At 38.8% G+C, this 18,796-nt stretch overlaps 1 protein-coding gene across 9 annotated transcripts in view; it reads left to right on the top strand.

Moving 5' to 3' along the window:
- The window catches only part of CLIP1 (CAP-Gly domain containing linker protein 1), a 145,181-nt gene that overhangs the window by 83,371 nt on the left and 43,014 nt on the right, over nt 1-18,796 (top strand). For 8 of the 9 annotated variants that reach the window (XM_078154272.1, XM_078154270.1, XM_020970286.2 and 5 more), the window contains 3 exons: nt 2,431-2,587; nt 3,287-3,452; nt 3,565-3,780. In XM_078154272.1, the coding sequence (XP_078010398.1) occupies nt 2,431-2,587; nt 3,287-3,452; nt 3,565-3,780 (539 nt within the window). Of the gene's footprint in view, nt 1-2,430; nt 2,588-3,286; nt 3,453-3,564; nt 3,781-13,734; nt 16,012-18,796 lie in introns of all 9 variants that reach the window. The other variant, XM_078154275.1, reaches the window with a different exon arrangement.

The following is an 18,796-nucleotide window of genomic DNA, read 5'->3' on the forward strand; positions in this document are numbered from 1 at the left end:
AGTCATTCTCTTCTGTGTTTGTGTCTTGAGCTTCCCTGTCCTAATAGCTCTTTATGGTTGGGAGCTTTTTTTGTTTGCTCATTCTTCCAGCCTACTTCTTGACTCCAGACTTTATATTAAGGCTCTGCACAGTTGTGGGGGGAGAGGGAAGGATGTCTGGCCTGAACTTCTGTCCTTTGTCCTTCTGTTGCTTTCACACCTCTCGCTAGAAGTCAGTAAGCTTTCGGTGCTTCTCAGGACAACGTCTGTTTAGTGCCCTCTGGGTCTGAATTCTGCAAGTTTCTGATCCAGGTTTGGACCTATTGGCTTGTTTTTGGTTGGGAGTTTCAGCATATTGCTACTTGATTCAACCACTTTTGGCTGACTGGGAGGTTCTGTAGGTTCAGAACGATGAAATTGCCAGTTACTTCTGGGTTCCTTCCAATTCTTCCTTTCCACCCTGGATCTGACTCCCTACTGAGTGTGTAGGTGACAGAACTGTTAGATGGCACCTGTTCTTATACTCATTGCTTGCTCAGAGATTCCCTGGGATCTCTTCCTGGTGTTATATTTTGGCTCTCTTTCACTCTCTGGGTGCTACAATGCTTTCTGGGATGGCTGTGGCCATACTCTGTTACCCAGACCCTCTTTTTGGAGTCTTATCTCCCTAAGCTTCCCTGGACTTGCTGACTTCTTGAATTTTCCAATCAGAATTCAGTCTGATGCATGACATAGAGCTCTGCTGAGGAGAGACCTGGGCCCTGATGCTTGCTTTTATTCTGCCATCTTCACTCTGCCTCAGCAGTGCAGAATTGGCATGACAGGAAAGGAATCCAAGGGTTGAATCTTAGGTAGCTGGACCATAGAGGACAGAAGGTCGTGATGAAGATACCGAGTAGGGTTAGAAAGATTGAGCAGAGGGAGCAATTTAAGGATAGGGATTGTTGTCAGAGAGGAATTTCCTGGTTTTGAATCATGGAAGTAGAACAGTGTGGGGTCATGCCTCTGCCCATCAGGGGCTGTCTTAGAGGAGGCCCTCTGTTTTCTCAGTAGTGTAGTGGCTAAGGCATGTGAGAGGCCTCTAATATTGGCTGCCTGTGGTTGTCGCTTGTGGTCCATGTGAGCGAAAAAGAATTCCTACATCAATACAATTACACATAGATTATATCGAAATGTGTGCCTGCCTGGACACACTGTGGTAGGTAGGCACAATGGATAGAGCGCTGGGCCTGAAGTCAGGAAGACTCATCTTCCTGAGTTCAGTCTTAATAGCTGTATGATCCTGAGCAAGTCTCTTCACCCAATTTGCCTCAGTTTCCTCATCTGTAAAAGAAGCTAGAGAAGGAAATGGGAAAGCACTCCAGTATCTTTGCCAAGAAAACCCCAATTGGGGTCACAAAGAATTGGACAGGACTGAAAAACAACCCAAAAAATGCACACACAGATTCATACGGTAGAGTCAGAGGACCCGGGTTTGAGTCCTATCTCTGACACTTTCTGTTGTGCGCTTGGGCTAGTCCCCATTCTTCTCTGAGCCTTCCTCACTGCCTCCTTCTCTTTCAAATACTGATCATGATGAGGGTACAGCATGATGTAGTAGTAGAAAGGGCTATTCATTTGGAGTTTGATTTATAGAACAATGATGTTACTTACCATCTGCATCATTTGAGGGGAATTGAATAACCTTTCCATTAAATATGTAAAATAAATGGGTTATATTAGATGATCTCTAAGGTCCCTTTGGGCTATAAATTCTATATTTTACTACCTCTCCAACTGTGGTTGGGTGGTTGTGAGATGTTTTGTACACCTCCAGAGTGCTATGGGAACTTGAATTGTTATTGTTATTATCCTTATCTTTTTTTTTTGTTGGATGAAGTTCATTTAGAAATAGTCCAAGAACAAGTCACTGTTGTGCTCTTAAATTTATGTTTTGCAGAGGTGGATAAAATGGCTGCTTTTTGTAATTGTAGAGTATTACGTCAGTCAGTCACCAAGCATTTTTTAGGCAGTTACTACTGTGTGTCAGGCACTATGCTAAGTAAGCACTGGGGATACAAAGAAAGGCAAAAACTCCATCTCTGTCCTCAGGGAGCTCCCATTTTAATAGGAAAGAAAATGTGCAAACAAGTGTGTACATTTAAATATGCTCAATGTGAATGGGAGCTATTCTCAGAGGTAAATACAGGGGGTGGGCGGTGGTGAGAATTGGCTGAGGCCTCTTGTAAAATCCAGAAGGTGGAGATTAGAAAGGATGGTCATAAACTCATCTTTCATAGACTTAAGGAGAGTGTCTTTCAGAAAACTCCACCTGCAAACATGAAAACAGCTATGAAGTGGACATTGTTTTATTCCCACGTGCTTTTGATTTCTCCCGCTAGCTTTCTACACGTTTTGAAAGTTTTTCATTCTTGTTGTAGTTGCTGTTATTACTATTATTATTATATTCAGATATGGAAAAGAAATTTAAAGAGAAGGATGAAAGAGAACAGCAGTTAGTAGAAGCAAAGGAAAAACTAGAAAGTGAAATTGTGGAAGTCATGAAGATGTCGGGAGATAATTCTTCCCAGTTGACAAGAATGAATGAAGAACTTAGGCTGAAAGATAAGTATGTTGAGTCTCACATTATTTGTGTTTTTTATAATACTTGCTTCATATGTCTTAAAATAATGATTAGATAAGCAGACATCTCCAGGTATATTAGAAGTTCAACATCCTTCTTATGGTGGGCACCTGTCACTGTCTTTACAGTGTGGCCTTTACATTATAAGAAAGATGAATTTTTTTCTCTTTTTTAAAAATCTGTGAAATGGGAATATTACTGTTTGATACTTTTGTGGAAAAGCAAGATTTTTCATTGTTATTTGTAGAATCCTTTGGAGTTGATTTAACAAAAGGTAAAATATATTTGTGCAAAGAAGTTTTTGAAACTTGATGCTTTTTTGTTTTTTTCCTTGTCAGTGGATGCGTGGATGAATAAAGCATTTATTAATCACTTACTTTTTGCACTGTGTTAGCAGCTAGGGATTCAAACAGAAAAGTCAGACAGCCCCTGCTCTCCAGCAGCTCCCATTTGAGTAGGGAAGACAACCCAAAGGGAGAGCTTCGTTATCTGTTGTGGGGAAGAGGTCCATGGTGCAGCTGCCTCTTCTTTAATATCATTTCCACTAATGAAATCATTAGCTACTCATGTTGAACTGCAGCATGTTTGTATGGTACAACTTTTCCACACCTAATATTTAGAAGTTGTGGATGGTGTTAGGGTTAGCTCCTGAATCCTTATCAAAAGTCTGACAATTTTTTCTAGATTTGTGGAAGAATTACAGCTACGGCTTTCAAAGGCAAATGATGAAGCCGCTTTTCTGCAGAAAAGTATTGGGGAGGCAACTCTGAAAGCTGAGCAGGATCAGCAGAATGTAATTGCAAGGCATGAGGAAGAAAAGAGGGAATTACAGAACAAAGTATTAGATCTGGTAAGAGGAGAACAAGTGGGAGCATTTGCTGGTGGGGGAGTGGGGGGCAGACGGTGCTCTTATCTCATGTGTGGCTTAGTGGCCTGAACTCCAACATTCTGGGTTCTTGCAGGAAAGGCAAATTGAGGTAAGCCATAGCGAATGCCAGGACCTCCAGGCAAGGCATGAAAAAGCCAATTCTGAGAAAGTCATAGAACACGAAGCAGCTGTGCTCAGTCTGAAGAAAGCTCTGCAGGATACTGAGGGAACCCTGAAAGAAGCCCAGAGGAAGAACAGTGATTTACTGAAGGAGATGGAAGAACTGAAAAAGCAAGCCGACAAAGCCAAAGTACGTAGTGAGGGCTAATGTGGTGGTGGCTTCTTTGAAAGAGTTTCTAAGAGGCTGCAGTGGATGAAATTTGGCCATTATGTTACTTATAAAAGTAGATGTACTACCTGTTAAGTTAAATTTGGATTAACAAGATTTTCAGTATGATGTGATTTGGAGTAGGAATTGAGACAGTATATGGTTTTACATGGTCTAACACAGAGTTTCAAACTGTTTTGGGTAATTTATAACCTTTATCTTCCCAGAATACCACACGCAAATCCATATTTTGCCTATGCCTTGCTTCTTCTTAGCTTAAGTGTGTGTTTGTTTTTGAAAGAGTCCAATTTTGCACTGTAGAGAAGAGCATTTCCCTACTCAGACTAATGTTTCCTGCTGTCACTGGCTCCTTGCTACCAACTTGCATCAGTATTGGGAGGGCTAGTTTGGCAGGTAATTAATGCCACAGAAGAATAAAAGGTAAAAGCCAAGAGAAGATAACATTAGGGAAATAAACCCTGGAATAAGAGGTTTGACTGCAGATATTTGTAAGGAAGGAGTACAACAGAGCCATGAAAAAGGAGAGCTTTTTGGCCCCAGCTTAAGGGAGTATGAATTTTTAGGGTAGAGACCAGGAAGTAGAGGGTTGTGAACAGTATTTGGGAGATCAGGTTTCCCATATGTTGAATTTGGCTCCACAGGCATCTTTTCAGGGATGTATGTGTTTGGTGTATGGAGGCAGCCAATATCTAGTGTTTATTTTGACACTGATTATTGACTAAGGTTCATCCTTCCTGCCTCAGTCTTTTATTCCTTGAAGAAAGATAGCTATTTGTCTTTAGGTATTTTTCATGATATTAAAGAATTACTTGTTTAGTGGTAGGATAGATTCAGTTCAAACATATTCATTGTCAGCAAGACATTGTGATATGTTGTATACTTCTTTTAGAAGACTCTATGTAGAACTTGAAAGAAATTCTATGTAATATACTGTATATGGAAATAGTCCATCCTCCATAAGTATAGTACTAACATTTGTGACCAGTTTAGTGTCCTGAGGCTGAATAGATTAAAATGTAGCATTTTAGATACTCATTCTGCTGAAGAGTTCCAACCTAATAGCTTCACTAAAGCTTCCTGTACTCATTAGGAACTATTAGCACAAGTGGATATTAAGAAAAAAACTCTTAGTCTTAAGAACAAAACAAAGAAGTATAATTTGTTGCCTTTTTGGGGAGTCTAGACTTAGGACTTTTTTTCTTGGTAGAGGAATTTCCTGATGAGAAATTCCCTCTGTGAATGCAGTTCTGTACCTTCTCTGCAGTTGATACTCTCAGTTTCCAGGGGCATTGAGAGGTTGAGAGCCTTGGCCAGGATCACACAGTCCACTCTCTGCCAGAGGTAGGGCTGGAATCTAAGTTTTCTTGTTGCCAAAACCTAGGTGGCTATCCATCACACTGTGCTACCTCTCAAATTTATCACTTTATCTGTCACAAGTACTACTACAGACTTGAATGAGAATAACAATAGTGTTAAGTAAATTACTAATTTGGAAATTTTTCATGTATTTCTCATTTAATAATTTTCTAGTTTTGATGGATGTTAGTAACTTCATTTAATTGTGGCCATGGCACATACTGACACATTTGGTAATTCAACATAATGTTTGGTCAGGGAACTTTTTTTGTTTTTGTCTTTTTTTAAAAAAAATTTTAGGCAATTGGGGTTAAGTGACTTGCCCAGGGTCACATAGCTAGTGTCAAGTGTTTGGTCTGAGGCCGACTTTGAACTCAGGTCCTCCTGACTTCAGGGCCGATGCTCTATCCAGTGCGCCACCTAGCTGCCCCGGAACTTTTTTTTCTTGAAAGCATAAAAGGAAGATAGCACTTCATTTCTTGTCCTCTTGACCTGGACAATTACCATATTAAAACTTTAGTTTAAAAAATAAAATTCCCCCCTAAATTTGGACTTTTTATTCCCCAAATCATTTCTTTACCTTTTTCCAAAACTGTTTTTGCATGCTGTTGAATAACTTCAGTTTATGGCATATTTTGTATAAATATATCATAGTCAATATGTCCTCAAAATATAATGGTAGCTAATTTGCATTAATTTTTTTAAAATTTTATTCATTTTCAACTTTTAATATATATTTGCGCAATTTAAAGTGTACCTACAGCTGAATAACCAATTTACAAATTGAATAGATTAAACTGACAAGCTGAAATACTAAATTTTTCTTTCTTTTTTTTACTATAGTTTTATAGCAACAATCAGTCCATAATCCCTGTAGAATGACAATTATTCAATGAAATCAGATATCTCATCACTTTATTATGAAAGGTTGATCCAGGAGAATTATCTTAATAACGTGACTTTACCAATCAGGTATTATCCTCTACCAAAGTCCTCCTCCAATTTTGTGGGCCTTTTCCATTACTGTGTAGAGGTGACCCTGGTTTCTTGAAGGTCGTGTCTGCAGAAACACTAACTGAACTGGAAAGCTTTGAGTATGGTTCTTGTCAGACTTGTCAGCTGAGGACCAACCTAAGTTCAGAAAGGCTCGTTCTCACAAGGTTGGCCACCATAGAGTGAATTTTGTGGCCCAGCAACACTTATCTACTAAAACATGAAAGGTTTGTGATCTGCATTGGTGAAAGGCGTACCTTCATCACTGAAATCACAGATCTGAAGACATTGAAAAGTTTCAGGTCACACTAGGTTTAGATTACTCTTAGGGCTGTGATAATTCTCCTGGGACAGTAGAAAACCTTTAGTAAATTAGCTTTCTTATAGTCAGGTCGAAAAGTTAGCAATGAGCATGCATTAAATGCTTGTGATGTGCCAGTCACTGTGGTAAGCCCAGAGGATACAAAGAAAGGCACAAACAGTGTCCCCCAAGATGGAAGACCACATGCGAACTATGTCATTGGGGGTTGTCCTAGATAGAAGGCACTAAGATTAAGGAGGACTGGGAAAGGCTTCTTGCAGAGTGTGGGATTTTAGCTGAGACATAAGGAAGCCAGGGAAGCAAGGTTTGAAAAAGAATGACCTACTTCCCCTTACCTTTTAAAGTAATGGCCACTCATTTGTAAACATTGAAGGTATAAGCTTTCCTGTGTCTTTAAAAATTAATTCTTTCAAATATTTCTTGGTTGTAAGAATGACAGAGAAGACTTAATCTCACGTTTTTGGTACAAAACCACTTATTTTCCTTAAGCCCTTTAGCTATTAGGAGTTATTTCTCATAGAGCTGTTAGTAAAGCCAAGTTACTTCACTGGTAAAGACAGCAAGCTGTTTGTGTCTTCTCATCCTGTGAGATTTTTATTCGTGTCCTTCCCTAAACATTCATAAAGAATCTACTTGATATGCTGGTGGATTTCTTCTAGGTCTTCTAATATTGCCTGGATATTAGTGCAACACTGGGACTTTTCTGCCTATATCTTGCTACCTGCCCAGTCTACCTCCTTTTTAAGTCATGCATATCATGGATGATGTCTTTTATGATGCATCAATCAACAAATGTTTATCAAGTACCTGTACTCTGCTAAGAGCTGGGTAGACAAGGACACATCTTGGAATAAGAGATTGGAAATATATTGCAGCCTGCTTATACCATGCAGCTTTACATTTCCCATTTGTTCACCTATAATTTTGATTCTTCAGAAATTGGGTTGGTCCATGGATTGCTGCTGTATAGATAGCATCACTGGGAGAATCTTAGTGATAAAAAGATAGGCATTGGTGGAGTCACCAATTGTTGAAAGTACTATGTAGTCTACTGAAGGTGTTTCAGGCTGCCTCCTCCTCGTACTCAGTTTTGGGTCAGTCTTATTGTCCATTTGCAGTGCTTTCCAAGATAATAAATGCGTACGAGCGCGTGCGCGCACACACACACACACATGCACACACACTTCCTTCATTTGGGTTCTTCTTATATAGATGACTAGGTCAGTTTCTTTTGGGTAGCCATGGATCTCATTGAGGAGGCATTGATGTATCCCAGGGTTCAATGAAGACAGCAAAGTATCATCTACAAACTGGACCATCTGGAGGACTTCGACATCGGTAGACAACGACTCTTCTGTTTGGACTGTGCCCAGGACATTCTTCGTGGCAGTAGTGAATGTTTGTCTCCCAGTTTTATTCCTCAATCAGGAATAAAGTTATCTTTGTGGAGTTGTATTTGTCAAGAAGTCCTATAAGATTTCAAAATGTAGTTGTAGGATGTATAGTTGGAAAGTCCCTTAGTGATTAGATCATCTAAACACTTTAAAGTGAGGCATACTGGGATGAAATGACTCATCTTGAGGTCACGTATATAGTAAGAAGCAAAGCCAGAATTCAAACCTAGTTCCTTAGATACCCAATCCACTTTTCTCTCCAGTATAAAATGCTGTCCCGAAGCATGGAAGAAACCTTTCTGGAAGGGTGAAGATTTTGTTCCCAACCAATCACATTTTGGTGGGTGGGTGGACAGACCAACACAGGAAATCTTTTCTGTACCTCTCAGTGAATTATGTGCATGTGAAGATGTGGTCTGCCTTAGGGAATTGTTTTTAAGGGGCTGCTTGTATTTCTTCCATTTCACTAAAGGTTCCAGTCAGATATGCTCAGGCTCTTCTCATAAAGCATCTTGAAAATTTATCTCTGGGTATCTTGAAAATTGTGTTGCCTCCAAGATGGATTTCCTTTGTGAGGATTTGGTTGAGTCCAGCTCTTTTTTTTGATAACCTTTTCTTAAGTATAATTTCTGGCACTGAGGTGTTAATGTACTGTTGGTAGTTCCACACTTATTAATGGTAAAAATAGATTGCCATAGACACTCTGGTACATCTTTTCCATTTTGATTTTATTCGCCTTCTAGTATTCTTGAGATGATCAGGTTTAGTTCCATTTCCTTGAATGCTTTTTTGTAGAATCATCCTGTTGTCCTCAGCATTTTGCTGTTATGTGACATGATGTTACGTGTAATATCTGTCATCTCCTATAATGTTTTGCAAATGAGTTTGTACTTAAAAACTGGTATTGCACTTGTCTGACATGTACTTATTAAGGAGCTTCAGTATTTGCTGGCTAAGGCAATTTGGTTTTTTCTGACATCCTCATTGTGAGGATTAATTTAAATTTTTTAAATTTCTCTAAGAAATTCCAGTAATTATGTAAGTATCTTTACTTTTATACATTGCCCATTTTTATTTCAGTAAATATTTATTAAGTGCTAGGCACTGGCAGTATGACAAAAACATATTGATCCTTGCCCTCATGGAGCTTGTATTCTATTGAAATTGACATCTTTTTCAGAGTCAATATCTAGTTTAAATAAGTCTTTTTGTAGCTATTCTGAGTGCATGCAGCATCTTAGTTTATCCTAATTTTGATGTTAATTTTGATCTTTGCTTTATCAGTTAGTGACTCCCAAACTTTTTGAGTATGAGGATCCCTTTTTAACATCAAATTTTGTAGACTGCAACATGATAGTTGTGCTATTAGTTTTTGTTGAGAAAATACATAATAGCAAAAAACTACTCTGAATTCAGTAGCACTTTTAAGTGGATTTATATTAATCACAATAATATGTCCATAATTTCAAAAACAGTATTTATATGCTTGGGGCATTTATTTGGTCTGTAGAAAGTATACTTATTTAAGAACAATAGCTGACATTTACAAACTCTAAGTTTCCAAAGTGCTTTCTGTACATTATCTCATTTGATTCTTACAACAGCCTTGTAAGGTAGACACCACAGATAGTATTGATCTCCATTTTACTGTTGTGGAAACAGGCTCAAAACATAAGAGATTTGCCTCTAGTCACATAGCTAGTAAGTGTCAGGTAGGAGTTAAACCCAGGTCTCTCCCAACTCCAGTTTCAGCACTCCTTCTGCCAAAGCACACTGCCTCTCTGTCATACTGAGACATTTCTTGAGATAAACTCCTTGCGGTATCTGCACCCTGAGTGATTTAATTCACTGGTTAGAAACTGTTTCTCTGACTTCAGACTTCATGCTTGTTCCACTGTGCTTTTTTATATTTCTTATATAGGTAAAATATTTTTTAAACATTAAAGCACTATATTACTATTAGTGCAGCATCACATAGTGGATAGAACATTGTACTTCAAGTTTGGGGTTCACCTCCCACTTCAGATTCTAAATGTGTCTGAACAAATCACTTAAATCTCTTTGAGCCTCTTTTTCTTTCTTTGTAAAGTAAAGATAACAGTATCTTCTGTCTTTCTGTCTTGGTGCCTGAACTGCATTTTCTGGACTGAGAAAAGAAATTAAACATCTGGCTTTCTTGCAGAGAGTGGCACGTACAACTCAGGCTCCCCATTTCAAACCCTTGTGGAGACAGTCCTTTATGTCTAGCTTACATAGGGGCCTTCCCTCTAAAGCACGAGAGGATACATATCCCTCTTTAATCATGGCCACCAAAATAGTTCGTGGGTAGTGGGAGTCATTTCTGCCAATCCAATCACCTTGAAACGTATAACGACTTAGGGGTTAATTCGCTCCTTCTTTTGGGAATATATAGCTGGCCTTATGACCCAAACAGTTTATTTTTTTTTTTGGTTCCTCTTAGAAAGATTTTTTCTTAGCAAGATACAGAGTCTCTCAGTGCATGCTTCTGTCACAAAGCTGAATGTTCATACTAAGGCCGTCTCATATATACCCTTTGGTGGGATCTTTATACGTTCATGTGTGAGAGTGCTCCCACTTAAGTTTCTGCACAGGTCTTTTGTTTTTCTTCAGCATTGAACCACGGTGGGTCACAGGCTGTAATCAAATGTGGCTTCACTTAGCACTTGAAAAAGAGTTTATCCAAGCATGTTACTTGAAATCCCAGTTCCTGCATCAAGAATACTAACTTGACATTTACATAGCACAAGTTCTGAAAAGTACTTCACAAATTTTATCCTACATGTTCTTGATAATAGTACTGTTATGTGGGGAATGTAGGTTCTTTTATTCCTATTCATGGATGAAGAAACTGAGACTGAGAGGTTAAGTGACTCACATGGGTCAAATGGTTAAACATTGTTGAAAGGGAGCATTCAAACCCAGGTCTCTGTTTTAAATCCAACACTCTTTTCAATCTAGTTCTTTGCCTTATTTATTCCCATTGCCTGTCCCTGCACAAGTCCAGTCAGCATCTTAGTAGATGAAGCTACCAGTTGCTAATAGTTCTTACCCCTCTTCCACCATCCTTAGTTCTAGAGTGAGGAACCTTTGGAGTCTCCAGTTCATTCTCTTTTGTGAATGCTATTACATTTTATGCACACATATCCAAATTGGGTCCCCTATTACTAGTCCATATTAGATATATCCAGAACTTCATGACTGCCCTTGTTCTCATCCTCTTTCCTCATAAATGAGTCTGTTTGGTAAGTGATGTTAATTTGAAATGCCATATGAAAACGATCCAAACTAGAGCCTGTGAAAGCTCAGTTTCTTTGACACAAATTGTATCAAATCCTTATTTAACAAGATTGTCCAAAAATTTGCATTGGGTAAAACTCAAAATTTCAGAATATGAATAACACTTTTAAAATACAGAAAAGGCTTAGAGTGGTGTTTACTAAGCCAATCATAAAGAATTTCAGTTAATGCAACAAAAAAAGTATGAAAAAGAAATGTAAAAATGAAAAAATCTGATAACTTTTGCCAAGCTACCCTCTCATCAGAAAATTTTCTGCATAAAAAAATTTACATCCTGATTTATAAATTTCTTCTACCATTAGTTCAAGTGTTAAATCGTATTGTCCTGTGTTTACTAAGCATAATGTCTTAAACATGTGCGGAGAAGAGTTTACTCTAGCTGTGTATTGAGTTCAAGGTATCTAAGGGAGAGCCAGTTGGAAATGTTCAGCAGGCTCTTGGTGATGCTGAACTTGAAGCTTAGGAGAAAGATTAAGACTGGAGATACATGGATATACACACATGTATACGTACACGCATAGATACATACCATCTGTGTGTATCTGTGCATGCATGTGTACGTATGTATGAGTGTATATACATATATATCTAGGATTCTTCTGCATAGATACAATAATTGAATCCATGATAGCTGATGAAGTCACTGAGTGTAGTAAGAGAAGAAAAGAAGGCCTAGGACAGATCTTCAGGGGAGATTCATACTTAATGGGTTGAAGATGGATGATGGTCCAGCAAAGGATACTGAGGAGGCATGGATAGACAAAAAGGAGGGAAATCAGGAGAGAGCAGTGTCACGGCAATCTAGGAAGAGGAGAGCAACCAACAGGTGGAGATGATCAGCAAGATCAAATGCTACAACGACGCCAAGAAGGATGAGGACTGAGAAGAGGCTTTCGGAAGCTTGGAGAAAGCAGTTTCAATGGAGTGCTGAGCTCAGAAGCCAGATTGCAAGGAGTTCAAATGTGAGTAGGAGAGCAGGTGAAACCAGTGAATGTAGATGAATTTTTTTGAGGAGTTTGCTTGAAAGAATGGTAGGTTGATTGAAGGATTTTTTTTTGAGGGTAGGAGAGCCTGGGCATGTTGGTAAGTATCAGGAAAAGTACCAGTAAATGTGGAGAAACTGAAGTAGGTAGTAAGACAGGTGATGATTGAAGAGGTATGCCTCCAGTATCAAGGGCACATGTGGAGAGGCTGGCCTAAGGGCTACCTCTTTGTCAAAGATTAGAGCAAAGAAGGGAAAAATGGGGATGATATTGACAGACATTGAGCTGTGGGATGAGGAGAGAAAGCAACTCATGACAGATGGCCTCTTTTCTTGGTAAAATAGAAGGCAGTATCCTCTGCTTAGGAGAAGATGGTAGTATAGGAGGGTCAAGAAGAGGTTTGGACAGATCTTATGTGGAGTGGGCTAGAGAGTCAGATAGGGAAAATATAAAGGGATTGCTGTGCAAGAATGAAGACCCAGTTGAGATTAGATAATAACAGATACATCGTGAGTCCAGTTGGAATGGTTGTGTGATTTCCTCCATTAATGTCAAGCAGCATACCTTTAGGATCCCAAGCTGAGTGTGAGAGGACCTTATTTACTAGGGCCTTAGTTAACCTCATGATTTGCCCTACGTGTTCCTTGCTGTCTAGCATTCCTGTGGCTTTTGATAGAATGGCTTTCATGTAAATATTCAGTTACCTTGGTTGAATCTTTCCTTCAAAAACTTGACTGTACTGGAATTTCTTCAAAGACAATGCTTGTAAAAATAGTGAGGCTATATGTTTCTAAAGGATAATACTGAAATTCCAAAGTCATTTCAAAATGCCGTTGTTGGTGGGGTGGGGCAGGAAGGAGGGAGAAGAAAGGAAATGTTATTGCTCCTTGTACTAAGGGAGCTGGCTGCCTATGTGGCCCTCCCCAACCCCATTTTTCCCTTCTTGAAAATCTTAACATTTTAGTGACCATAATAATTCTCAGCATCCTCTGCTCTCTTTTCCACTACTCTGGCACATCAGCATAGAAGCAGAAAGGGACTGCATGGAACTCAGGACCAGTTTATATTTGTGTATATTTCATGGGTTGTCATGACCAGCCTACTAGTGATGAGCCTCTCTGTACTTAGGTCGTTCCATGGGTGGTAGGTGTCATCTGTTGCCAGGGCTATAATTGAATTTAGTGCAGCTTGGTAGCCAGAGCTTGCACAATGCTGATGTTAATCCTTGAGAACCCAGTGTCACTTCCATGCCAGGATGAGGCATTGGATTTGGATTTTGTGGAGGGAGGATAAAATGAAATGGTAAGACAATATAAAGGGAGATAACTACAAAACTACTTTGAGAAGTTACAAGTCTTACACAAATGTATGTTGGTATTGTCTTCCTACTTAATAACTTCTTCCCATAATCCACCTAGCTAAGGAACTCTTTATCGATAGTTATATCTTCTAAATTTGAATTACAGTAACTTTTGTTCAGTCTTAATCCACTTGCATTTGTCTGCTTGACGTGATTTTTTCCCCCTTTTCCCTACTTTTGTTTCTTTAGTCTCTAACTTATTTGTTAGCTTCAACCAAAAAAGAGATTGAATTAATGTCAGAAGAGCTGAGGGGTCTGAAATCAGAGAAGCAGCTTCTTGCGGAGGAGGGGCACGCTTTAAAGTTAGACAAAGGTTCACTCTTAGCAAAGCTGATGGAGGTGGAGGCCAAGACGTCTTTACTGCAAGAAGATCAGCAGAAGCTTTGGTTAATAAATGAAGCGCTTACATTGGAGAAGGAAAAAATCCAAGAAGAAAAGCATGATGTAGAAAAGTTGTATCAGGAAGAGCAACTCAACAAAGAAGCTTTAGCTATCGAGAGAGAAAAATTACTGGAAGACCTCAGTATTGTACAGGAAGAATTCTTGAAGATAAATGTAGAAAATGACAGCTTGCAAGCTTCCGAGAAAAGCATGCAGGCCCTTGTAGAAGATGTTCAGCAGCGCAATGATTCCTTAATTGCTGAATCCAAGAAGAATCATAAGGAGAAAATTGAACTAGAGAATCAGCTGAAGAAACTTACTATTGAAAACATTGCTTTGGCTAAAAATAAGGATGACATTGTCCTAAAGCTTCAGAATTCCTTTGAAGAACTGGCAAGAGATCAGAAAAACTTAGTCCAAGAAGTTGAAGAGCTCACAGCTGAGAAGAAGTCATACTTGGAGGAGCAGTCAGGCCTCAACACTCTATGTGCAACCTTAAAGAAAGAGAAGGATGATCTTCTTCAGAGCAACAAGGATCTACAGAATGAGAAAGATGAACTCCTCAGGAAACAAGAAAAGCTGAATGTGGGCTTGGAAGCAGTTCTCCGTGACAAACAAATGCTTAGTGTGGAAATTAACAGACTGCAGACACAGCTGGATGACTCAAATAAGTTGCTTAAAGATGCGGAGAAGGTGGCTGTGGAGCTTCAGTCTTCCAAAGCAAGTCTCATGAAATTTCTGGAAGAAATCAAAACCAGTAGGGAGATTACAGACTCTGAGTGTATCCAGCTTCTGCAAGAAAAAGAAACCTTGACTTCATCTCAGAGTAGGCTCTTGCTCAAAAATGAAGAACTCTTAAATGAAAATAAAATCCTCACTGGAAAACTTGTCAAGTGCTCTGAAGATGCTGCTCACAAAGAGATGGCTCTGAATGAGAAGATTGGTTACCTGACTGCAGAGAAGGAAGTGGCTTGTCAGAAGTCTTTAAAGTTAAAAAAGCAGCTGGATGGTCTCCTAAAAGAAACATCTCTGTTAGAAACACAAAATGCAAGCTTGCTTCAAGAAAGAGAGTCTTCACTCAAAGCCATGGCTGACCTTAAAAGGAAATATGATCAAGAAACTGCCAACAAAAAAACTGTTGTTCAAGAGAAAATTAAACTTCTTAATAGTATTGAGGCTCTGAAGACAGAGCTTCAGGAGAAACAAAAAGAAAGCCAGGAACTATTGTCCAACAAACATGACCTTTCTTTGATGCTAGAACAGCTTGAGGGAGCCAAAAAGAATTTAGAAAAGGAACATGCTGATCTCTTGGAAGCCAAAGAAAGTTTGGATGTTGAACTTAACACTTGCTATTCGGAAAAGGATATCTTGCTTAAGGATGGGTATAGACTGCAAGAAGATTGTCAGAAATTAAATGAAGAGGTCAATGCAGCGCAGCAGGCCTTAAACCTTGAAAGAGAAGCTAGAGAGCAGGAGAAGGAGTGTTCTCTGTTAGAAAATAATAAACTACAAAGTCAAATCCTGCTTCTGCAACAGGAATTAGAAAAATTAACACTTTGCCATAAAGAACTTCAGTCTGAGAACCTAATCCTGGCCCAGGAGAAAGGAAAATCAGAGCAACAAGTTGTGAAAATTGTTAAGGAAAAGGAAGTTTTGAGTGCAGAGACTTCTCAACTTGCTACCAAAATAGACATTTTGAAAAATGACTTTGCTTCCTTGACCAAATCCAAGTCAGAGTTGCAAGACCTGCACAGCTGCCTCACCAAGATATTGGAAGATCTCCGGCTGAGCCACGAATCAGCCACTGCCGAGAAAGCTAAGCTAATACAAGAGAACAACAGCCTCCTTGCTGACCACAGAGAAGTCATGCTGAAGAAGGAAGAGCTCCTGAAGGAGTTGAAGGAGAAGGAGAAGCTGGCAGAAAACTACTTTACTCTCCAGAAAGAAATTAGTCAGTTAGCCAAAACCAACAGTAATATTTCAGCAAACCTCCTGGAATCCCAGAGTGAGAATCGGATCTTGCGGAAAGACAAGAGCAAGCTTACTCTGAGAATTAGAGAGCTAGAGACCCTTCAGTCATATACGGTAATTCCAAAGATTGAGGGATTGGGTATCTATAGAATTACTAATACCAAGTACTAACTAAAGTAGTTTAAGGATATACTTTATTTACACATTGAGCACTTCACAAAATCACAGCATTCGAGTTAGAAGAGGCTAACACAGGCATCTAGTCCATATCTGAAAATAATTCCCCCTACAGCATAGCTGACAAGTGGTCATTCAGCTTTCACTTGGGGACCTCCATGAAAGACAACTTCCTTTCTCCCAAGGGGAGCTTTATTCCACTTGGGACAGCTCTCAGTGTTAGAAAGTTTTTCCTTATACAAAGCCTACATTTCTAGCTTTGATATTTCCATCCACTGCTTCTAGTTCTATTCCATAGGGTCAAACAGAACAAATGTGATTTCTCTTCCATGAGACAGTCTTCCAGTTATCTTCTATAGGCCAAATACCTCCTGCTCTTCACAGTCCTGATTGCCCTTCTTTGTCTTCTATTTTATCAGTGTCCCTCCTAAAGTGGTACAACCAGAACTGGTCTTAATACCCCAGATGTAGTCTATTCAGGGTGAAGAATACAGTAGCACTCTAATCTCCCTATTCATGGAAGGTGTGTCTTCTTCTTGCAGCCTAAAATCTCATTAACTTCTTCAGCTGTCCTAATACACTGTGGATTCCAAATCAGTCTAATTATAGTATTATCTACCCAACATGTTTCCTAGCTTTTCTACAAGAATATCCTGAAAGACTTTATCACATGCTACCTTAAAATATAGGTAAATTGTGAAAGTGTCACCTATAGCATTCCCTGGATTTAATAGTTTAGTAATCCTCTTACAAAAGGATCTGTTCTTAATGAAGCCATGTTGGTTCTTTATGATGATGCTTTCTTTTTCTAGATGGTCACCAACCTTATCTTTAATATGTTCAAGAATTTTTCCAGGAATTGAAGTCAAGCTCACTGGTTAGTAGTTTGTAGCCTCTTTTCTCTTCCCTTTCTTGAAAACTGGGGCATTTACCTGTATCTTATTCTCAGCATTCTTTCAAAGATCACTGCCAATGTTCTTTGTGGTTATTGATCGCAAAACTACAGTTTCTTTGAGTACCTGAGAATGTAATTTATCTGGGCCAGGTGAGCTGAACCCATCAAAGACAGCTAGTGCTCTCTTACTGTTGTCTTACTTTTCTTGGGTATTCCTCCCTATTAATCATCTTTTATTCTGGCCTTTCTAATTCAAAGGTAAATTTTCTTTGACATAGAAGACAAAAGCAAAATGAGAATTGAGTAGCATGGTTAGTCATTACCTACTTGGCCACCTGTCCGAAGGAGTAGTCCTACCTGTTTTTTTTTTTTCCGATACTCCTCTTTCCCCACTATAGCTTAAAAAATAATTCTGCTTTGTTTTGTACTTAACTTTTCTTTCCCAACTCATTCTGGGCTTTGAGAGGTATGACTCAGCACTGTACTAGGTTTATGTATTCATCCTGTCTTACCCCCTGCCTCTTTCTTTTGGTTTTGTTTTGTACTGTTTTATTTTTTAACATCCTGTCATAGGATCCTAGATCTAGAGCTTTAAGGAACTTCAGAGGTCATCTTGTCCAACCCCCTTTCCCTGAGGCTTAGGGATAGGGTAACTTAACCAAGGTCATACAGTTCAGTATTAGAGGAAGGATTTCTGACTCTGACTCCAGAGCCAATATTCTTTTCATTCTTGCCTGTCTGATCTTAAATTGGTTAGTGAATTTCCTATTCACTTTGGTCTTTTTACAGCTTCCCTTTTGCTTCCTCACTGGAATTATTTTTCTTCCTGCCTTTGGAATTTCGTCTCCTCAATAGCATAATTTCTCATTTCTCTATGCTAATATCCCCTGTGGACTTTTAGTACATAGGCTTCTACCTGCTATTGTTTTGAAATCTTTTGAAATACAGTTATCCCTGCCATATCAAGACTTTCTCCATTGTGGTTTTGATATGTTGTGAGTCAGCATAAGAAATTAAATGGGAATTTTTTTGGGGAGTTCTGTGGAAGCCTGCAGGTGCCACAGAGCCTGTGACCAAATACTTAACTCAAATTTTACAATAAGGTGCTGTAAACCTCCCATAAAAGAAAAAGAAAACAATTCAACCTCTTCTCTGGCATGAAGGGAGTGCCAAAAAATTTTATGTGGATTTTTCAGATCATGGGGGGGCACCATGCTCCTAAACCACATGATGTGGAAGGGATAACTGTATGTTCATCTAAAAATTTCTTGAAAAAAATACCCATTATTTCTACCTCATCAGTTCCCTGTTGGTGAGAATCAGACCCAGAATAGAATTACTCCTTGTTGATTTCTTCACTGTTTGAAGTATGAAATTTTTAAGGCATTCTTAAGCTCATTTAACCTATCTATAGACCAGAAATCCTATCCCCCATCAAGACTGTTCCTCTTTAATTATCTTTGATTACCTATAACTAGCTTTGAGTAAAACATAAAACCTTTAGTAGCATTTAAAAGAAGATTCTTTACCAGATGTCTAATCTCCATAGCTTGTATATACCTGATTGAATGTCATGAAAAAGCCAAGTTCCAAAACAGTGAATGAAAAGTGTAATGACTTTTTAAATTAAAGCCATTGCTACAGTTTGTACCAACTTAAACCCAAAGGTAAGATGGTACAAACTGATAGCATTTTTTACTTGGCTTTCAATTTTATTTGTCATTTATGCATTTAGAATCTGAAAACTTCACCAAAGGGCTCCTCCATTGTAATTGGCAAGTCATGATATTGTTATCATTCATTTAAATATTAGTGTATCAAAGGAAA

The sequence above is a fragment of the Phascolarctos cinereus genome, unplaced genomic scaffold (genome assembly GCF_003287225.1).
Source record: "Phascolarctos cinereus isolate Bilbo 61053 unplaced genomic scaffold, phaCin_HiC Scaffold_4;HRSCAF=312, whole genome shotgun sequence".
Classification (NCBI taxonomy): domain Eukaryota; kingdom Metazoa; phylum Chordata; class Mammalia; order Diprotodontia; family Phascolarctidae; genus Phascolarctos; species Phascolarctos cinereus.